Raw genomic sequence first — 21,404 nt, 5'->3', positions numbered from 1 at the left:
AGTCCATGTTTTTCAGGCCAAAATGCAGGACATCAAAGATTGCCATTAATGATTTTTTTTCCCCTTTTCAGTGCAAACACAGAGGAAGGCAGGGTGCAAGGAAAGCAGCCCCTTGGCTCTGCTCAACCTTTGTCTTTAGGTTTATGCAAAAAAAAAGGAGAGTTCCTGGTAATTTCTCCTGCGTTTTGTTAATAACATGTCCACTAAGTATTGAGTAATGAGAACCAACCTGGCTTCTGTGCCCGCACAGTGTCTGTCCGTCCGCCCGCTTGAGACCCCAGACAGCACCAATCACCACTCCTGCCACTCTCTATAAAGCAGCAGCATTCCCTTTAATATTTCTCAAACCACCAAAAAAACAAACCAAAAAAAAAAAAACACTTGCAAAAACTACATCATTTCAAAATATGTACAATTTCCAAAGGAATATTACAGCTTCTTAGAACAACATAGCTCATTTGCCATATGACAAGAAACATGCATCTTGAATTCATCGCTGCCAGAGGTGACACCAGTGTAACTCCAGAACTATTCTCCTTGGGTGGAACTGCAGCCAGGTGACATGTTCAGAGATACCTGGAGAATCAGGGAGAGTTGGTTTTTTGCCCCCCTTTTTTTTTTCTTTTAAATATGCAGACCCCTATCTATTAGGTAACATAATTGCCAACTAGGGCACAAACCACTAGGGAGGGAATCAGATGATGGCTGTAGGTGTAACCTTAGGTGAGGATCTCGCTTGTAACTGCCTGGAGGACACAGTGCCCCATGGTTTAAAACCCCGAGGATGAGGAGCAGGCACAGGGGCTGAGGAACACGAGGGTTGCTTAAAAACGTGGCTAAACCCAAGTGCTTGGGGAAACAATGAACCTGGAGTTCAAACCAAGCTCCTAACTACTCGTCTGCCAAAGCTCCAAGGAGGCAAATATTGGGAAAGCCTTGCATCAGGGTGTGCGATGGGAAACACAGCAAGGGCAAAGCTGTGCTCCTAGGAGTGATGCAAAAGGGCAGGTTTAGGAGAGGAGGCGTTAAACAGAGGGAGGAGTGGGGCTGCGCGGCGCCGCTGGGGCAGAAAGCAGTCCGAGCCTAAGGATTTTGTGGCCCCAGGCCCACGGTGCCTGGGTGGGACCGGCGGGAAGGTTCAGAATTAGGCACCTCTAGCTGGGAGCACACACCAAACCCCTACAATAAAGGTAAGAGTTATATATTTTCATAAATAAAATACAATAAAAGGAAAAAAAACACTTAAAACAGTGTAACTCGATATAAATAAAGCAGTCCACAAAGAGATTCTGCTAACAAGGCAGATTACAACAGTTTCATCCTTGAACAGAACCAGTCCCAAATCTGACACTCGCGGTGGCTTGCAGCCCGTGGCCTTGGGCTCCTCTCTGTGCTCTCACATCGATCCTGCCCACCAAACTCACACCGGCATCCTACACTTCAGCATCAAAAAAGCAGACCAGCACATTTCCAGGAAATCAGGACAGGACATTGCACTCAAGCCGTGTTCATTCAGATGCTCTTGCCTCCCTCTGGCGTGCACTCAGTCTTGCAACCATGAAAATCAAAGCCACGGTCGCGCATGGACGAGCAGAGTGGAGTCACGTACACGGTACAGCATTGGCACCAGGCTCTGGACACAAGCAAAAATAAAGCATCAACTACTGGAATAGTCTTGCATAGTAACCCAGCTCAGACCTAGTAAATTCTTATTAAGGGCTCTATTTATAAAGTATAAACACGTTATATATATCTCTTCATGCTGCATGCACACGCACCACTTGGCGTTCAGTGGGGAAAGGAGACTTTTTGGGCCGGGCACAGTTTCTGAGCACGGCACACTGCACCTGTAGCGCCTTTGCAGGCGCTCCCCGAGGGGTTTGCAGCTCCAGCCAGACCGGCTTCGCTTCCTCCCTTCCCAGCTCCAGGGCTGTTGCTGGCGCTCACTAGAAAAATACTTGCTCCATTAAAAGAAGGCTGCACATGTGTCGCCTTGGGGCAGCTGTAATTGTAATTTATGTGCCTCATGGCCGGGGTTATGCGTGCTGATTTCTGGAGAGAGTGCTTTACAGGCACAAGTTTGTTTTATTTACTTTGATTAAATTTGAAAGAAAAAAAAAACAACCCTGCAGTTAACATTGCAACACCTACATCATGCTGCATGTGCTGTTTCTGAAAAGGCAGGCGGGTTTCTCAGAGCCGCGTGCATGGCCAGGCTGGAGCACTTTGACAAGGCTCATTTCACCTAGGAGGCAAAGGCAGCTAGTCAAGCAATTAGTAGTATCCCCTTTTTTCCACTCCAAACCAAGGAGTTTAAATGCAGTCAAACTGAATTTTTGTCTTCTGCAAGTGAGCAGGGCAGCAGGAATAAAGCATCACAAACATGATGTTCTGGGTTTGATTTTCTAACAGCTCGTGGAGGACTCACCAGGCTCAGGAGCCGCACTGCAGTGGGTGACACAGTGTGGGAGGAGCACATGGTCAGGGAAACTCAGAGGAGGTTCTGCTGCAAGTTTAACAGCTCCACACCATAGCCACTGGAAATTAAGCCACCTGACTTAGCAGTAATTATTTACTAATGAGCTGTAAAGGTCAGTTCAGCTGGATCACTTTTGGCAGCAGCCCTCTTAAGCACCTCCTGCTTATCGCCATCCCTCCTGCTCTGTGGGTGCATCTGTGGGACACAGTGGGTGAAGGTGATTGTGAGACGTACTTTAGGCTGGGTCACTTCACCAAACCACCTTGCCATCCAGCTCTACAGACATCGCCTGGAGCAGAAGAGAGCAGATGCCCACACCCAGGCTGCTGCCAGGAGAAAGGCTGGCCACAGCCTGCCCCGAGCACTTGCTGGAGAGCAGGGAGGGAGACCGGCAGACCACGCGTGTTCCAAAGCACCCTGACAGTCCCTCCTCCTGCCCAGGTTCTGATGACTGCTTGGATTACCAAAGCACTTGTAAAAAGAAAAGAGCAATCTGCTAGTACAACCATTCAAACAGGCTGGGCTTTTGCACACACTTCTGAAAAGGAAAGAATCACTGAAATAGTGGCAAAGACCTACAGGTGCAAACAGTTGCCAGAACATCTCTGAGCTCTGCCTCTGAAGCCATATTGTAACTATTCAGCTATTCATTTTCTTACCCACAGTCCCTTATTCACCCTTGTTCCATGAGTTCTTCCCAGAGAAGCTGAAAGAGGACATGGAAATACATGTTCAAGCACTGTGATGTTAAGTTGCCAGGAATGTGGCAGCCCCTGTGAAGGTGGTCCTAACATCAGAACTGCTCAGGTGTGCTCCACACTGCTAACTCCGTGTATCAGACACTTTTTGTCTCCTTGGAAGTGCTTCTCTCGCTGGTCATATTCTATGGAAGACACACTACACACTTCCCATTGTTGTTCTTTATATTATTACAAATCTTTTTTATACACATAACCAGGCTAGTTTCATGGTGCATGGGAAAAAAAGGGATTTCAATGCATAAATAATATAAAAAGGCAACCATTTAAAAACAAGATACATTCATTCATATGACACTACTACAAAAAATAAATAGTGACTCTCTCTGTTATAATTAACATCCCTCCATTAGTCCCTTTCAGCGACTCTGCTGTGCAGTTACTGGCGTTAAGTGGGGAAAGCGGTCACTTCCTCAGGTTTCCTGAAGCTGGAGCTGTCGGAGGTCCCCAGAACCATTTAACGTAACGCCGGATGAGCTCCATCCTGGCTTTTCCTTACAGTCCTTTGAAACAGGCTGAAGAATAAGGGGACTCCAGCTCAAAACGTGGTTCGATGTTTCTGAGTGCAAACAGTTGTCACCTGCAAAGCAAGTGTAGGGTTTTTTGTTGTTTTTAAACAGATTATCTCCCCTTTAAACTCAACAGACTCACAAGCACATTAAAAATTCAGATTAACAGATCCTGGCAAAGCACTCTGAGCACAGATTTATTCTCATCTAAGCAGGCACAAAGCCTACATGCAGCATTAGGCAACGGTTTAGAGCATCAACTCTATCCAAGCACACTGATGGACTGATATCTAATAGGTTACATTAATTAGGTCAGGATTATGCAGCCCAATCTCCATCTACATTTCTGTGCCTGTTCTCACCTACGGGAATCTAAGCCATCACGGATGCTTGCTCATTAGGAAAAACTCCATTAGGCAGCATTTCAGCCGTCTAGGTCTGGTCTGGGAGACCACGAGTATGCTGTACCACAGGCAACTACAAGCCAGCATAAATCAGTCACAGCCTCATTACCTGGAGCATGCCTGCTAAATGAGCTCCATTAGAGGCATCAATCATGAAGGGCATGGCAGCCACAGGCACCTGAGCATTGCCACTTCTATTTTCTGCAACAGGAAAGGTGGAACACTTAATACTTTTTCCAAAGGACAGGTCTTTTGCGGGCCTAATTACTAGTTCCTCCGCAATAAATTACCGCTTCTCTGCAGAATCTACCTGGCTTCAACGCCCGGCGGTATCCTCTCCAAAATGACTTACCATCTGTGTACTCCATGGAGAGCTGATTCATGCTTTCTCGACAGCAGGGATGCTGGGCGGAGGGCTGCTCTGCCTTCTCTTTGCTGTCCTCCTCCAGCTGTGCGCTGCACTCAGGGATGCTGGAAGCTAAGCACATGGCCACCATGACATGATTCAGAGGTTTCATCTCCAGACTGTCCTGCTGGTAAGGTGCTACGATGGGCATGACAGGTAGCGTGTTGCTGCTGAAAGTGCCATTGGTTTTGGTGAAACACCTGAAGACATAAGCCAAAATGGAGTTACTCAGAGCCCTGATCACCCGCATGTTTTTTCTTTCCACTACTTGACTTATCTTGAGAAACTGCAATTTTTAAGTACTTTACCATGACTTATTTACTATAGCAACAGTAAGAATCTTGCCAAGTAAGTTTTGAATATATTTTTGGATCAATCCTGACATTAAGAAAAAGATCAAACATTTTTTCTCCCAACAGACAGCTGAAAACATTGTAAACATTTGCTCAGTTACTTCCCCCATCTGTTGTGACCTGATGACCTGACTTGCAAGTCCATTTCTTCATCAAGGCAGCCCCATAAAGCACGTTTTCACTGCCAAGAAAAAGAGCTCAAGTTTGAAACCCAAGCAGCAAGCTTAAGTACCTTGGAAAATAAATACTAAGTGCTATTGGAGTGAATGCAAATTAGAAAAATATATTCAACACTATAAACATAAAACCCCTGTGTGGTGCGACTCAGACTGTGGCCCTACAATACATGTGTAAGGCTGTGAAACTGGAGTTAAACTGCTAAATCAATTGTTACAGCCAAGGTATTTAACCTTTAAACAAAAAGGAGCTAGAGACCCTTACAGACATTCATACCATTGCAGTAAGCAGGGAAAATGCCTCGTGTTTAGAGCTCCATTAACAACATAGACTCACTGAACATTTATATAAGTAATTCCTACAAAAGGAAACCCAAAAATCACACTTCGCTGTGGTTTTATACAAAATCATAATTACCACAAAAGTAAAAGGTTGATTTGTATAGCTGCCATAAACTAGGAAACCACCCCCAAAACGCTCCTGGTTTTGAGGCACAGAACAGAGATGGATAAGCAGATGAGGTGAAAGCAAGTATCCCACAATGATAACCTAATGCTATCACTGCGTCCTTCAACCGCTTGTTTCACAGTGACCAGCGAGGGAAAAAACAAACAATACTGCCCACTCCCATCTGAACCATGACATCAGACTCCTCAGCATGGAGATACGGACGGAAAACGACTCAGCAATGTTGTTTTCTGGCATTAGCGAGACCACTAGAAAGGGGAGTATGTTCAAAACTAGTGCTAGGGAATGATACTCTGAAGCGCTCAAGAGAAGGTTAAACAGGCTTCAAATTTTACACACAAATTATACGCTGATATGCCAAGTGGATACAACTCAGAGCATTCTTTTGCTGCCAAACCTAAATATAACTGTCGCCTGTTCTGCTCACGATGACAAGCCCCATCCATCTCACTGCACGCAGTTGTTTATTACCACTTACTACACCACCTAAGTGCTGGCATTCGGAGCTGGCACCCATGGCTGTGCGCAGCTCTACGTGGGATCAGATGCATTTAACCAACGCACAGCAGAAAAACCTACGGCGTGTAACAAGCTACAGCGGAACTTCTGGAAAGGAATCCATCCAGAAATCATTGAGTACTTTTTTTTTTCCCTAAATAAGCTTGTTTCAGCAATCACCTCTAGCCAAAATAACGTGGTTGTACATACTTATGATATAGTTGTGCAGTTTGAACAATGAACTCGGTAGAGCTGGAGTACCTGTCATGCCTGTATTGAATAAAAACAGCTGGAGTGCTAATGTATTCGTAAGCCTTGTTCCATAGAAGAACTGATATCCAGGATCTGGCTGTTCAGGTGCTAGCTCATCCGATATAAAGCGTTTCTTTAGAGTGACTCTGGCCCAAAACTGGGCAGAGCTGATCTTTACGCTGCTGAAGGAGGGGAAACATTACTTTAACATTACAGTGACAGGGTGTCGGCAATCAGAGCTTACTGATGATCCCTCAGCACCAAAGTACTGAACTCAAACGGATTTAAAACTGGGAGACACTAAGCCTGGCAGTTACAGAAAGGTCCTGCCAACTCCCACGGTGTGCTTTTATTCCACCAAGGTGACGGTGATGAGTAAAAACACCACACTTGAGGGACTTCTGCTATACGCATTGCCAGAGCCTCATGTTACACTTCCACCTGAGAATGGCAATTGACATGGCCAGAACTGAGGAGCAACAAAACATCCAGTGTCTGCAGAACGCAAACAAACTTTCTAGACAAGAAGTGGACAGCGTTCCCCACTCACGGATGAGGTGGGACAAGTGACAGCATGGGATGGGGCTGGGAGACGGCCATGGGGCTCTGCAGAAACCCCCCAGGGGCTGTGGCAGGGCCCAGGAACCCGCTGCCTCCAGAGCGGCGCGAGGACAGGGCTGCGCCTCACTTCGGCACGCGGCAGCTCTCCTATTTTGTCCTTCCGCTCACACAGCGGCCTCCAAGTCATTATTCCAAGTACCAAAATACCACAAAAGCCACTGAAGAATCCACATGAAACACATCTGGTCTTCAAACAAATCCATTTATTAGTTTGCATTTCTTTCCACAGAGGTTTTGACTACACTCACTCATTATTTAAAAAATTCTTAGAGAAACCCATTTAAAATGTTTGGTTTTGCATGTTTATAGGACTTTCTTTTTAAAGATACAGAGGTCAGTGCAGTTCTTTGTATTACTCTACTGGCTTGAGTGAAGTTTCAAGACAGCAGTTCAGCTTTTCAAGCTTAAAAAACCACATTCTGACGGAAACTAGCCATGGGCGTATCCAGAGCAGAGCATGTGTGAATAGGAATGGAAAATCTCTGCTGCAGAAAACACATTTTGCATCAGTTCTCAGTGCCAAAATCCTACAAACCATAATCTGACTTAGAAATCCGCACCACCCTAATGTAAAGAGCTGGACATTTGGAACACGTATTCTGACTTCTGATCAGGACACAGCGATGTGCCAAAGTGAGCTTGCAAAGAAGAGAGAACTACAAAAATGTAAATTCCTCTGCAACCACAACAATCTAGAAAATTTTAGTGCAAAAGCACCAAAGAACAAAAATCAGTTTTGAATCCTAATGTAATAAGCATAAATCACACTTGTCTTACTGGCTTTGTCCACAACAGCAAAATGGGTATCCACATTTCAGTAGCTTCTACCTCTGGCAAGCCTCCATGAGCAGTAACAAAAGCATAAAGTGCTAATTGAAACAGAAGACCAAGGTATTTCATTACCACAGTGGTGAAACCTGCTTCAAGATGGCTCTTGCTGCAAATAGCCATGGTAGCCAGCTATTAGATACACTAAATCATCAAGATTCATTTGTACATGTTCACAATTCAAAAAATTGCCAGATTTAGTCCAAATCAGCAATAATACCAGGCATTAAGTGGAAATAGGCTACTTCTAGAACTGACAGTGGAGTGTTCTAGTGGCGCACCGCTCACCTGGCACGCTCATGTTTTACTGAGATCCTCCTGTTAGAGGTGTCTCCACCTCAGCCAAGGAACTGTCTGCTTTTTGTGCAGTAATTCAAGGACAGGACAAGGCACGGGTCCTCTCTGTGTGTGGAGAACTTGGTGCACACAGAGGGGACAGCCCTGAGCAGAGATGGGGCATGGGCCCCAAAACCTTGCTGAAACCCACATACTAGGCTGTGCCAACCACCGGGCCTTTCTCCTCCTCCTCACCCAAGCCACAAATGCAGCTCAGAAGCCCCTGGGGTAACACTGAGCCGTGTCCTCAGTCCTCCCCGCTCCCCTCTCCCATGTCCTCCTTCCGTTCCCCGAGCACAAAGGGATGGAGAGGTCCCAGCTCCCAGCTGCGCAGCTCCCCTGCCAAGCAGCGATTCAGGCCCCCCTCTGGGGTAGGCAGCTCCAAGGGACAACTTGTTTCCGAATCAAGCAGTCAAATATAGAACAGGGAGGTGAAAATTCAAAGTTCAGCCACTGCTAATGACCCATCTGGGAAGAACATCAGTCGCACAGGATGGAACACGTTCTCCCCTTTCTCTTAAGAAAAAAGTGCAATTAAAAAATTAAATATGCTTAAAACTGGAAAACAAGCTATTAATTACAGCATAACACATACAATGTGTTCCAAATTACGGCCAGTTGTACACATCTTGATGACTGCTGTTACACACACTGCCTTGAAAACAGACAATTGGCTCATAATGAAACGGTAGCCCTCTTTTCCCCTGCGACCATCTGCGACATCGGTCCTAACAACACAAGCCCAGCTCCACCTGCAAGTAACACCTTGTCCCCTTCGCACTATGGGGATGAAAGATTTTAATCCTATTTTAAGCTAAATATTAAAAACTAAAACCATGAAAATGAATAACTTTTCTGTCTTCTGTAATGGATTAATTCCGACACAGCTTCTTCAGATGTAAACTGGAGGGCAGCTGCCGATTTTAATAAGAGAAAATTCAAAGTATGATTTAAAAGACCCCCAGTTTACCAGTCAAACTGGTCCAATATGTCTGACTTTCAGTCCTATTTTTAGTCATTACAATAACCAGAGATTTAGTCAGAAGCCTGGAAGGATATTCATTAAAAAACTAATAAAAATCTAGATTCCCCACTACTACACAGAAGACCGATTTTCCCTTATTCTATACAAGAATCTTCTTTCTCGTGCAAAAATATATCCTGCGCTAACAAAGGCTGACCAAACTGCTACTGAAGGCCTGAAGAATCTCAAGTACCCGGTTTCACAAAGAATTGTGTTTTGAAAGCAAAGCTGCCATTCTAGTTCGTTGGCATTCTTAAGAGAATGACAGGAAATGCAAAATATAGAAGACCTGATTAAATCCTATTTGAGAAACTCTCCTTTGTATTATTCTACGTGGAATGGTTCTCCATCCATCGAAGCTGAAGAAAAAAAAAGGTTTAAAAAAACCACAGTGCCCAACCTGCCTCACATTCTAGAGACCATCAAATGAAGAGATCGATCAAGGTGAGTTCTGGAGGTTCAATAACTCAATTATTCCACCCCACAGGTTATTGGCACTGCTCTGAGACACTCACTCTCTACTTTTGTTTGCCCCACACAGCCTATAAAGGAAGGGCTTCTGGCGAAGGCCCTGACCATAGGTGCAGGTTTTACGTTACCTGTTATTGTTCCGACAGTTTCGGCAGCTGATGCACTCGGAGGGGTCAGCCTGCGGCACTGCCGTGTACATCCCACCGCCCTGAAGCAGGAAGATTCAACAATCAGTGGCTGTGAAAGCATACAAGAGACAGTCACGGAGAAAGGAGAAGGCAGTTCAGTGTCAGCGGGTGCCCCCAAGACACTTCATTTCCAAACCCTAATCACCTTATCAATCTTCAGATCCATGTCCTGTAATACGGCATGGCAACACTGAGCTATTATACAAAGTCAAGCGGAGAGCTTATGCCAGCATGTGTGTCAGAGAAAAGTAAATAACTGTAGCTTAGACAAGTATGCGGTAATTTCCCTGGTCTGTTTTCAGCTTAATATGCTCAGGTTTAATTTAATAAACACACTGTAAATATGTTTATTTTTAACACTGATGACAGACATGAAAGCAAATTGCTTTTCATTAGCAAACTGTGCCCATTTGGGGAGACAGGGTACTAAATTTGCAGGGCTGATGTCACAACATAAACCCATCCCACTTTCCTGTAATTACTCCGATTAGATCAGTTTACTTCGCTACACTGATTTTTGAAACATTTAATATTTTTACAGATGGGGTAATTCCTTAGCCAGCAATGACTCTGGGTGAGAGGGATTTTGTGTTGTTAGTTTTGGCTAGAGGGGCCATTACAAGCAAGTAAAATGCCCAGATTAACACATACCTCATTGTTAAAGCCTAGGCGGACACCGATGTGAGAGCCATTTGAAAATGGTGCTGTGGAGCCAGGCTACCACAGCGTATTTTGGGAGGGGAGCAAGTCTGGGAAAGCTCACTTGACTTTGGAGATCTTAAACAGTAGGTAAGGGTAAGGGCAGCTTACGCAAAAACAGGGCTAGCCTTAAGTTTTTGAGGCTGCTTGGTCAGATATGGATCACTGAGGAAATGCCTAATTAGTCTTGATTACCATCCTGGCCAGTTTTTCTCTTCCTCATTCAGCCCAATCAATGAAACAATAAAGAGAGTCCTAATGAGAATGAGAACATCCTGTTCCTCTGCTGTGCCTCATCAGCGTGCCAGTCCGAGCTCTTCTGTGTGGGAATGGATCGCCGTACTCAACTCTGCACAACATGGAGGGGAAAACCAAAAAAACCAACCCAGTCACTGCTCACAAGACGGCATACTGTGACATTTCGTGTTTGTATCTTGTGGCACAGGGTTTTGCAGAGGATCTTCAAGTCCAGAGCCCTGTATTACCAAGTGCTCTGCACAAGACCCCTATTTCCATGCCTCTGAGAAAAAAATTAGGAAGGACAAAGCAGCAACGCAAAGTCCCCAGCGCTGTGTGGCAAGCTTTCTTACGGGCTGGCTTTCAAATGCTACAAAATCTTCCCTTCCTGAGGGCTTGTGCAGTTTGAAACTTTTGAGAGTTCACCAGCTAGGGGGTGGACAGGTCAAAAAAACATGGTCTGGCCTCGGTTGCTCTTTAAAACAACCAAAAAGCAGTCCTATTTGTTACATGAGCAAACCAAAGACAAAATCAGGTGAAGAACCAACTGGTCTAGCCTCAAAACCAGAGTTATCTGAAGTGGCAACTACTGTGCAAGTGCTAAGTTGTTGTTCAATAAAACGAAGTACTTGTGTTCAATTACTAACACAAACAATAGCCTCTTTTTTTTTTTCCCTCCAAAACCAGCATGCTGTTTCTCAGACTTTTGAGCTTTTTCTTTCAGTTTTCCTGGGCAATGTTCACAGTTTTGAGTAAGTTTGGTAAGTTTGAATGCAAGCCATCTGTTTCCATAGACAATAATGAAATCATTATTCTCTCTTGGAAACAGGACACATTTCAGCAAATGAAGTATTCTTCCACAGCATATAAAGGCTGGATCACAGACTTAAATTAGTTTTTAATTTTATTTTATTTATTTATTTATTTTAAAAAAGGGAGCCTGTCTCAAAAGTCACAAACAAGGGACTTAAAAAAAAAAAGCAGTCTTATTACATTGCTGCATTTCAAGATGTATGGGACATTTTATTTTCTGGAAGCTCCTGCTACATTCGTGCTTTGCCATAATTAATAGCATTGCTTAGAGTTACAGATCTGAAACAGGTGGGGGAAAAACGGGTGATCCATAAAGCTGCAGAATAAGCAGCTATAATTAAATCTATTTAACTTGAAGATTGAGAAATACCATATGTACAAGTAAAGTATCTCAACCCAGTACAAAAGTATTCTCAGAGCTTACATGCTGTTAGGAGGAGGATAGAGGCAGATTTCCCAGAGTAAGAGGAATTCTTGCTTGTCATCTGATATTCTCAAATGAAAACCATGATGTTTGTATCAGAAATATCAGCCCAGTTGCTTCCTTTGGTAAAAGTCATTTAGTGGAACTGGCTGTTATCAATGGATGAGTATTTCCCCACCCAAACTAAGCCTGCTTCTACAAACTGAGTAAATCCCAAGGTCTAGGCTGAGCCTTTCACTCTGTGTAAGAGCTTACATTCACAAGGTGGTGGGTATGTTTGTAGTCCACGCGTGTCCTGGACAGGGAGTTGGTGTGCCCTGGGTAAAGTCCAGCTCCTCCGTTCACAATCCCATTAACTCCGTTAGCAACTTTATGATGGATGTGCGGACATCCATTGCTGAGGCCACCGTTGCTTATAAAGTTCCCATGGATGCTGCCGTTGACACGACTTGTGCCAGGTAAGGTCGTGTACTCAATCCTTTGCCCGTTGATATCTGCCCCTTGGTACAGATAGCCAGGAGGGTCATATTCTGCAAAAGACCCAGGCATTATTACAGCAGTTCTGCTACAGAGAGCATATTTATTGCCAAATTAAAAGTTTAACAAGCGTCTCTAAGAAACAAAAGAATCTCATTTTCTCTTTCTGCAGCTTTTGTAAATTAACTGTAGTATCTAAGTGCTTAGTATACAAATGTAGAAATGGAAAGCAGCCATATCCTGGAGAACAGACCAGGAACATTGGTCTGAAAGGGCTCAGTCAGCCAGTCCCGTTTTTAGAACGTTCTTTGCTGGACCATCTGTATAATCAATAGATCCTTCTGCTATCTGTTATGAACTACTTCCAGAAAATATTTTTGGGCTGCAATTGAAGACACTATCTTATCTTGCAAGTTTTGCCTAATTTCTCGTTGTCAGAGAGTAAGGACATTTAAAAATAAGCACAAGCTATGGAAAGAACAAGGCAGGCTGATTTATGCATTAGGAACAGAAAAGACTATAAAGAACCTCTGTTAGCTCAGAATCGTTTAGTGGTCATAGAGCACCTTGCAAAGGCTGCTTAAGCTCCAGTGCATCTGCCCAAGGCTCCTACTTGCAAACTGGCAGGTTTTCCCTCTTAACACCTTTCTGGAAGACCAATACATTGAACACACTTTTACTGTGAAGGGACTAAGCAGTAACTCAGGACTTGTCCTTCTAGTGCATTAAGTTCCTTCACTTTCCAGATACACACAGGACAGGGAGATAGACAGATGTGGCATTTAAGTCTCTGCATTTTAACTACTTAGGATTACACAGAAGTTCTGTCACTGCAAACAAACAGAAATCCACGCAGGTTCTTAAGGACAAACAGAAGCTGAAGAACTCTGTGCACTGGCATTTCACACACCACTCTTTAGATAAAACTGCAGCACAACCTTACAGCAATGCAACAGGGCAGTGAGCATCAGTGCAAGGAAACGGAGACATGGCTGCTCTCAAATATTCACTTAAAGCACATCTAGAAAGCACAAGTCCCTAAATAAATGCCAGTTGGCTCTGAACATGAGGATCCCTGTTCATAAAATTGTAATATGAATGCTACTAATTTTACTCTGATAATATTTTTGTCTTGAACACTGAGATGAAAGGAAACCAAACATAACTCACTCTGCATGGTGTTTTGTTGACGGTTTTTCCACAGGCACATGGCAATGAAAACAATCAGAATAAGGACCATCACTCCAAGGACACAGCCCACGATCAAATACAGCATGTCACTGCTCCGAACGGGGCCGTTAGAAGGCCCACCGCTGCTTCCCCCAACCCGGTCAGGGGAATTTGGTGGTGTGCTCAGGTCTTTTATTGGATATTCAGATGCTCCTGGCATGCGTTTCACTAGGTGAAAGAAGACACAAGCATGGGTACGCTCACTAAACGAGTCTTCTAAATGGATTTTTTCATTATGAAATGAAAATAATTACTGCTGGAGTTTGAATGCTAATACCTCAAAGAGAAAGCTTCCAAGTCAATATTAAAAACTATAATGAGAAGGCCAACTACTATTGGGTAATAACCATTTGCCTTGGAAAACGGTTATTATCCAGCCTGCTAACCCTCTCATTGAGGTCACTTGAAACTTTAACGAGCAACTCAACGTATGCAAGGCCAGAACTGCACTAACTCCCAACTTGAAAGAGCGCAAATCTTTCCACTTCTGAGGTCAGGAAAAACCACAACGCGCATTTCTATCGTATAACCACTGCCAGATGACCTACTTTTATCTGACGTGAACCCTGCTAACCCCATTTTCTAAACCATACTATTTAAGATGCTAAGAGCTGAACAGAAATCACAGAAAGCTAGTCTAACACAGAAATTAAGTTTACATTAATTTTCAGCACACCATAGCTCAGATTCACTCCACTTGACACTAAGAAGTAGGCTTAAAGAGGCGCCTGGCTTAAGAGTGAAGGTGGTCAATAGAGAGACACAAGCACCTCCATACAGATGTGTTAGATAAGCAAAATCCCTGTGAGCCTGGAAGAGATGTATTTTAAGGAAGAAGCGGTATGAACAACAGATTACATCTTGCCAATTTTAAAATTAGGGAGGAAGGTTATATTCCTTGCAGGAGGAAAACCAACTGTGCACACAGCCTGAAACCCTGCAGCTCCTAACCTTTCTTTCAAGGGCTTTGCTACTAACTTAACTAAATTTTGATGCTTCCGCTCCTAGAGGGCTTTTAAAATTTTTTTTAAAAAAACATTTTTTCATAGCTCTGCATTTGAAGTTTACTGTCTGCATTTCCCCTTTACAGCCTTACTTGGTTTTAGAGATTAAAGGAGACAGGAATTCTTCGCAAAATAAATGTGACTGCCATATCTGACACTTCCAGAGAACAGTACAAACTTTGTGCCAGAGGCACGCAGGATTAGTGATGGAGGCAGCCAACATAACCATCAGTTGCTGTGGTCTGCACTTATACAATGTGTCACAGAGCCCTGAAGACATAAAACAGACGTACAAATCAATTCTGTCATCTCCGAGAGCATGGTTGTCTCCTAAGGAGAGGCTATCATCATAGCAAAAAAACAACCCAGAACAACAGTACTATTGCGTTAGCCAGACAAATCTACAGAGTTTTGCTAAGAGCCTTTCTTGGGAGTGCAACATATCAGTTTCCACATGCTCAAAACAATCCTAGCTATCGAAGACAAAACAATCCCACAAAACATTCCAGAAAATTACAGTCTTCATTACAGCTAACTTTTGTGCTGCAAAAAATTCAACACAACAGATATTTGATGGCACAGAACACCACCTTTCACACGATCTCACAGACAAGCAGACGCACTAGCTACGTGCTCACCTTTAGTTTCACAGATCATCACGTTGCTGTACTCGCTTTCACCACCTTCATTATAGCACTGCATTTTTATGTCATAAGATGTTTCTGGCTGCAGGTGATTTATCAAGTGCCATTGCTTTGTACCTATGAAAAATAACCAACTGCATTTCATTTACTCGTATGAGTCAGAGTTAGGTATGAGTATGTTGCAGTCTCTTTATAAAACACAGGGTATTGCAGCTTTTGTGGCTGGCACAGAAGTTTTATTAACAATTTATGGACTTTTTTGAAAGCCTAAGCATCTTGTGAAATATATTAAAAAACCTTTTGATGAATGAAGTGGTGGAAGTTTCCCCCCCCGCCCCAAGTGTCTTTCTTCACAAAAACTGGAAGTCCCTGAACTCAAAAAGACATCTAAGTTTCCAGCATCATCTTTACATTTGAAATCAGCAGCAGTTCTGGTTATCTTTAATATAGAACTGCTCTGTTCCACCCTGAAGTGTCCCACAGCATTTTACAAACAACTGTCTTTTTATAGAATAAGCTTTCCTTCACTGCTTATTTGAAGATGGGTTATGCTAGTTATTCACCATATGCCAGGCAAAGAAGAAGGTGAAACTGGCAAGGCAAACAGAAAACAGATTAGCTGCAGACAGGAAAGACTTCACGGCAATAAGACCCTCTCCCAGTTTGCTGTCCTGTGGGATCTCTGGAAATGCACAGTACCAACTGAAGCAGCCTGTTTTCACAGTAAGGATACATCTGGGTTACCCAACTAGCAGAAACCGCAAATAATTGAACATACATTTTATTAAACATACTAGGAAACAAAATTAGACAGTAAGGCTGCCTCTTGCGCTGCCTGCCCCTGCAGAGACAGATTCCAAGCCAAGCAATCTTCTCTAATAGGACGGTTTTGTCATCTCTGGCTCCCGGCCAGCATTTCATTTAGACACCCTCCTGAAGTACTGAGCACTTCAATATAAATCACTCTCAGTTTTTACTTTCACGGGCTTGTGACAAATTTTAATAAACAGGGATCCTTTTTTTTAGTGAGTTTAATTAACTGTTTGAGCACTCCTAATCCCTCTTGGAAAATACCACCTTGAACTGTTTCCACTGTTTCTAAGAAACTGTCATACCACCTACTGATTTAAGCATTAATAAAAAATAAGGCCTGTTTGGCTGGCAGGGGCTGTCACCACGACTCCACTCGAACTCTCCCAGACCCACGCCGGGGCACAGGTACCCGTGCCCAGCCGCAAAAGCCCCCCTGGAAAGGGCAGCAGGCAGCATTGCAGGGCTCGGGAGCTTCGGGAAGGGATGCGCCACGCGGTCCAGGCTCTGTCTTGTGCACTGCAGGCATCCCGAGTGACCGCACGCGAGTCCTGGCTGAGGCTGGAACCGGCCTTTTCCCTAAGGCGCACGTTTTCCCAAGATCCACAGTTCTTCCCACCCGCCCCCCTCCCCAAGCATTCCTTTCGGTAATTACTACACCAGGTTTTAGGTTTCCGCTTCAAACCATTAGTGGAACTGGAATCAGTACAGGCACTTTAACTGTCCTCTTCGTGCACCATTAGCAAGGAAAAACATTTAAACAACTGAGATCAGACTGCATTTACATTTTAAATTCAATCTCCAGGACCCTCGAAACAGAGAAACACAGAATGTAGATGCAGGATAGGGTAGATTTTTCTTCGCTTTTGCTTAAAACTGCTGAAAGATAGCAAGGAGCCATCTGAGTTGAGATTTTTTATTTTTTTTTTTTAAATAAAATCTGATTTGGCCTGTAGCAGCATTCATTAGAAGAAAGTTTTCTGCAGCATTTTGAATGTCTCGAAAGACAAGACTTAACAGGAAATGGTAAGGAAAGCCTACGGCAAGTACTTAGCTAACACAGGCATCACAACACTTTTTCCACTACACACGCAGTCATTTCAAGATAAAATTCCCTGTCAAAAACAGACAGATGAATTCAAAGGAAACAGAGGGAAAAAAAATTAAGAACAAGTGATTTACACAAAAACATCTTAAGTCACGTTTCTATACATATTTCACTTCAAGTGCTTCCAATCACACTTTAATTGAAAATAGCTCTTTTTTCTTCCCCCTGAAAAGCTAATTTAGGGGAGCACAGTGAAGAAAAGTTCTTGTTTAAATATTTCCACCAAATGAGTTTTTGTTCCAGGGTTTGGCAGAGCAGAGCAGCTGCTAATGGTTTCAGACTGCCACAAAGAGTTCAATACACACACATACACCCGGGGAGAAAAAATCAGAAACAAGCTAATTTCACAGCACAGTGGAGCCCACTTAAACAACTAACTGCTTAGTGTATAAGATTTATAAACACACAAGTTCTGTCTAGCGAAGGCTAAAATACATTTGCAGATGAAGCTGCAGTCTGCATAAGCTTCTTTAAAGCAAACCTCTGAGCAGAAACTCTGGATCTTTAATAGCTTTAGAGAGTGCAAAAGCTTATGTCACGCATCAAAGTACTATGCAGAGTATTGTCTAGCTGGGAAAAACGTTCAAAATAAAGGCCCATTCCCCTTGTAACGGAAATAAATGAGGGGAAAAAATAATTAACGTCATTGGGACAGAATGAGATCACTGCGTTTACTCAGCCCAAGTAATAAGGACATTAAGTAAAATATTTTTAAAAGGCTTTTCCACTTCTGGACTAATATAGACATTATCTAATAACTTCTTCCAGGAAAATGATGATCTAATATGCACAGAGAAAAAAACTGATTAACAGGCCAAATGAAGCACAAACATACCTGCATTTGCAGCACACTACTACACCTGAGGCTAAAAGCAGCTTCCTTATAGCAGGAGAAGCAACTAAGCAAGGTAAAAGGAGAGAAGGGAAATCACACACGAAGTACTGCCTAGTTTAGAAAACCCATGCTGATGTAAATCATCTTAAAATCCATCTAGTTATAATACAGTCTGTAACAGATACACTTAATTCTGGGTTAAATCTCATCTGTGATGGTTTCCCTTTACTAAATTACTTTAACTAAACCAGTTTAAATAGAGCTACATCAAGGATTTGCAGCAGTCTAACAAGACAAACTTAAAAACACATTTAATTCTCAAGTTTCAATGTAGATGAGGCTTCAGAAGGAAAAAAACAAGTTCATGTGTGGGCAGAACTTGATGTTATGTAGTTGAGATAGCTACTTCTGTGAAATATATTGTAAAGACTCAGTTTGGGAAAAGCAGTTTAGATTTCATATAAACACAGCCAACATGGCTACATGATGTTCTTCCCCATCAAGTAGTGTTACGAAGCAAGCAAATAGTGCACTGTACCTTCTACAATATCCCTCTTGTAGTCACTATCATTGTCACTGTCCGTAGGCCGATAATAGATATAAAATCCTTGGATGGGTGTGTTGTTGTTGCTTGATGTAATATACTAAAAGAGAATTCCAGAAGACAGCATTAGGGAAGAAAAAATTTAATTCAGTCCTACTGAATTGTCATCACTGAGTCTCTTATCACCTTGAAATATCTATTTTTTTTTTTTTAATAAGGCTGTGCAAACAAGGTATAGAAGAAGGTTTGCATGGAAACCACAACACAAAAAAGGGCTATCAATTTGTGCAGATGTGCAGACATCGGTATGACTGACACAATGCTGAAGAGGATGAAAGTTTCCTGCAGAGCTGCAGGAAGAAGAGTTCTCTGCCTCTCAACTCCTCAGACCAGCCAAAAGAGGAAGGGTAGCACTGGGACAGAGCTTGAGCTGGGGATGACACCTTCCTCCCACATCACTTTACAGACATTCAAGTAGAGGGTCTGACCATCAACAACCTGAAAATTCGAGTGATTAATGGAATGGAGAAGTTAAGACCATTTTTAGTACAGCAAGAATTAAAGTCACTCTAAAATTCAGTTCAGAATATTTTACTATAACTTTAAATTATGTAGCCTCCTGAGGAACTAGAGGTTATTTCAAGTTTATTATCCTTAACATCTCTTAAGACTAAGCTAGTAGAGTGAACTAACATTGCAAACTCCACACATTAAATCCTCCAAAGTATACTAGGGGGTTAGATTTCAACACAAGAGCAAAGAATTTCTATGGCTTTCAATAAGGACTTTAAAGTACTTGTTTACAAAAGACAAGGTACCGGGGAAAGGAAAGTGTTTCTCTAACATGAAACCTCTATTAGATGCAAGGGAAGACATCAGGTTTCTAAATGCAGCACCAGTTTGAGCCATCTCTGCCTGGATTGACACAAGCGGCAGGAATTGCAGCAAATGAAGCCAACTGCTCACAACTGATGGCATTAGCAGTGGTTTGGACAGAGTGGTGCCTTCTGGTATGTCAGTGCAAAACCCTGGTGGACTAAGAAGGCTGCAGCCTTTCACTGAAGCTGCCACTTGGTGTATCTGTCATAACCCAAGGAGCGCTCAGACAAGCCCATCACCTCAAAGGCCGTGTGTGGCATCCCCAGGGAGTGGGGAGAGGAGAGTGGTGTGGAGGGAGGCTAGGAGACACCGCAAAAGGGAGCAAACAACTGACAGGGCTGCCTCCACAGAGGAAAAAGGGTTTGGAAATGAGGAGCAAAGGGTGCAAGAGGCACACGGCCTGGTAAGTTATCCTATTCTACCATACAAGAATGAAGTACATTTGCCCTCTTCTAGAAACAAGATCACCTCTGACTATCAGGGGAAAAAGAAAACATCACTCACTATTCCACAATCAGCTCTTAATCCTTGACTTTTGAGAGCTTCTAATTAGCCAAAGCAGTAAAAACTGGCCCACAACTGTGAGAAGACCAGGAGCCGATGATACTCACTGTCCATTTTAACATGATCTGAGTGTCACTGATGGCTTCCGTATAAGCTATGTGAGGTCCCGTGATGGGGCGGTTGGAAAACCGGTTGGTGAAACCAGCTACTTGGTAAGGGCGAGACGCTGCACTTCGTGGGCTCTCCCCATAGTTGTTCACAGCAATCACACGGAACTTATACATTTCTCCTTTTAAGGGAAAAAAGTGAAAGAAAGAGTTATAGCAAAACAAGTACTAGAAACAGGATTCAAGGAGAGACTAAACAGATTAGGAAGTAGTTTTTGCACAACATCCAATTAGAAAAAAAAAGTGTAGGATTCATTGCCACAGACTAATGTGGCCATCAGAAATATAAACAGCTTATAAAAGTGATTAGGGAAATTCACTCAAGAAAAATCCAAAGACACAGAGGCAGCCATAAGCTCAGGAAGCCCCCAACTGCTGGACACTGAGAAGATGCTTCAAAGGATACCTATCATCATCCATTCCCCCTACTCATACTCCTTTCCTAACATTTTAGGACTGGACAATGGGAGAAACCAAAAACTAGTACAGACAACTTTCCCTTAATGCATTTTTTCTCTTCTTTTACTTTCTGAGTGCTTTCTAGAAGGACAATTAAGTTAAAAATAGCAATAATACACAAACCTCCCCTCCACTTGGAAAAGTATTAACTTATGGTGTGGATTTTTTTTCCACTGGGAAAGCCAGAAATCAACTTGAATTCATATGATGAACTCCTATCCCACAAAAGTTAAAACGAAGAGACAAAGAGTTCAAGTCTTCTCTCAGCAGGAGTACTCATCTGAGCAAACACAGCAGCATTAACTGCTTAAGAGGAAAAAACGTTTTTAATACCTGGCTCCAAGTTACGAACTTCCACAGACAGCTTGGAAGGAGAAATGTTATCAGCTGCAATTAGCCAGTCACTGTTTCGTCCCAAGCGTTTATACTCTACTTTAAAGGCAGTAATGGGGGAGCCACCGTTTGCTCGCGGTATCCATGTGACATAGACAGATGATTCTGATGCTGTGGAGATTGTGGGTCGATCAGGAGCTTCTGGAACTGAAATAAGAAATTCAGTTAAAAGAGCATTAGAGGCAGCTGAAACTTCATTTTCTACAACAACTGATTAGACTAATTTATGATTAAATTAGACTTTGTGTATTGACATAGAGAATCTTAAATCCTCCTATAATAACTATCCCCTTTACTCTTCTGGAAAATATGCTTGAAGAGCAGGAGTTGAGAAAATGGAGGAATTAACCACTTTACCAATGTAATAATCAAACAGGTATGGTGTTACACTATCCCAACCCATCT

At 43.0% G+C, this 21,404-nt stretch overlaps 1 protein-coding gene across 6 annotated transcripts in view; it reads right to left on the bottom strand.

Annotated features, from left to right (window-relative positions):
- Positions 1-607: 607 nt before the first annotated feature.
- The window catches only part of CDON (cell adhesion associated, oncogene regulated), a 57,398-nt gene continuing 36,601 nt past the window's right edge, over positions 608-21,404 (bottom strand). For 5 of the 6 annotated variants that reach the window (XM_040534316.1, XM_040534320.1, XM_040534317.1 and 2 more), the window contains 9 exons: positions 20,940-21,146; positions 20,088-20,269; positions 18,592-18,697; positions 15,295-15,417; positions 13,593-13,820; positions 12,201-12,475; positions 9,713-9,792; positions 4,503-4,756; positions 608-3,817 (listed from right to left, as the gene is read on the bottom strand). In XM_040534316.1, the coding sequence (XP_040390250.1) occupies positions 3,651-3,817; positions 4,503-4,756; positions 9,713-9,792; positions 12,201-12,475; positions 13,593-13,820; positions 15,295-15,417; positions 18,592-18,697; positions 20,088-20,269; positions 20,940-21,146 (1,622 nt within the window). In that variant the 3' untranslated portion in view covers positions 608-3,650. The remainder of the gene's footprint in view (positions 3,818-4,502; positions 4,757-9,712; positions 9,793-12,200; positions 12,476-13,592; positions 13,821-15,294; positions 15,418-18,591; positions 18,698-20,087; positions 20,270-20,939; positions 21,147-21,404) is intronic. The other variant, XR_005814247.1, reaches the window with a different exon arrangement.

This window comes from Cygnus olor, chromosome 22 (assembly GCF_009769625.2).
Source record: "Cygnus olor isolate bCygOlo1 chromosome 22, bCygOlo1.pri.v2, whole genome shotgun sequence".
Taxonomy (NCBI): domain Eukaryota; kingdom Metazoa; phylum Chordata; class Aves; order Anseriformes; family Anatidae; genus Cygnus; species Cygnus olor.
This window is presented reverse-complemented; position numbering and strand designations above follow the sequence as displayed.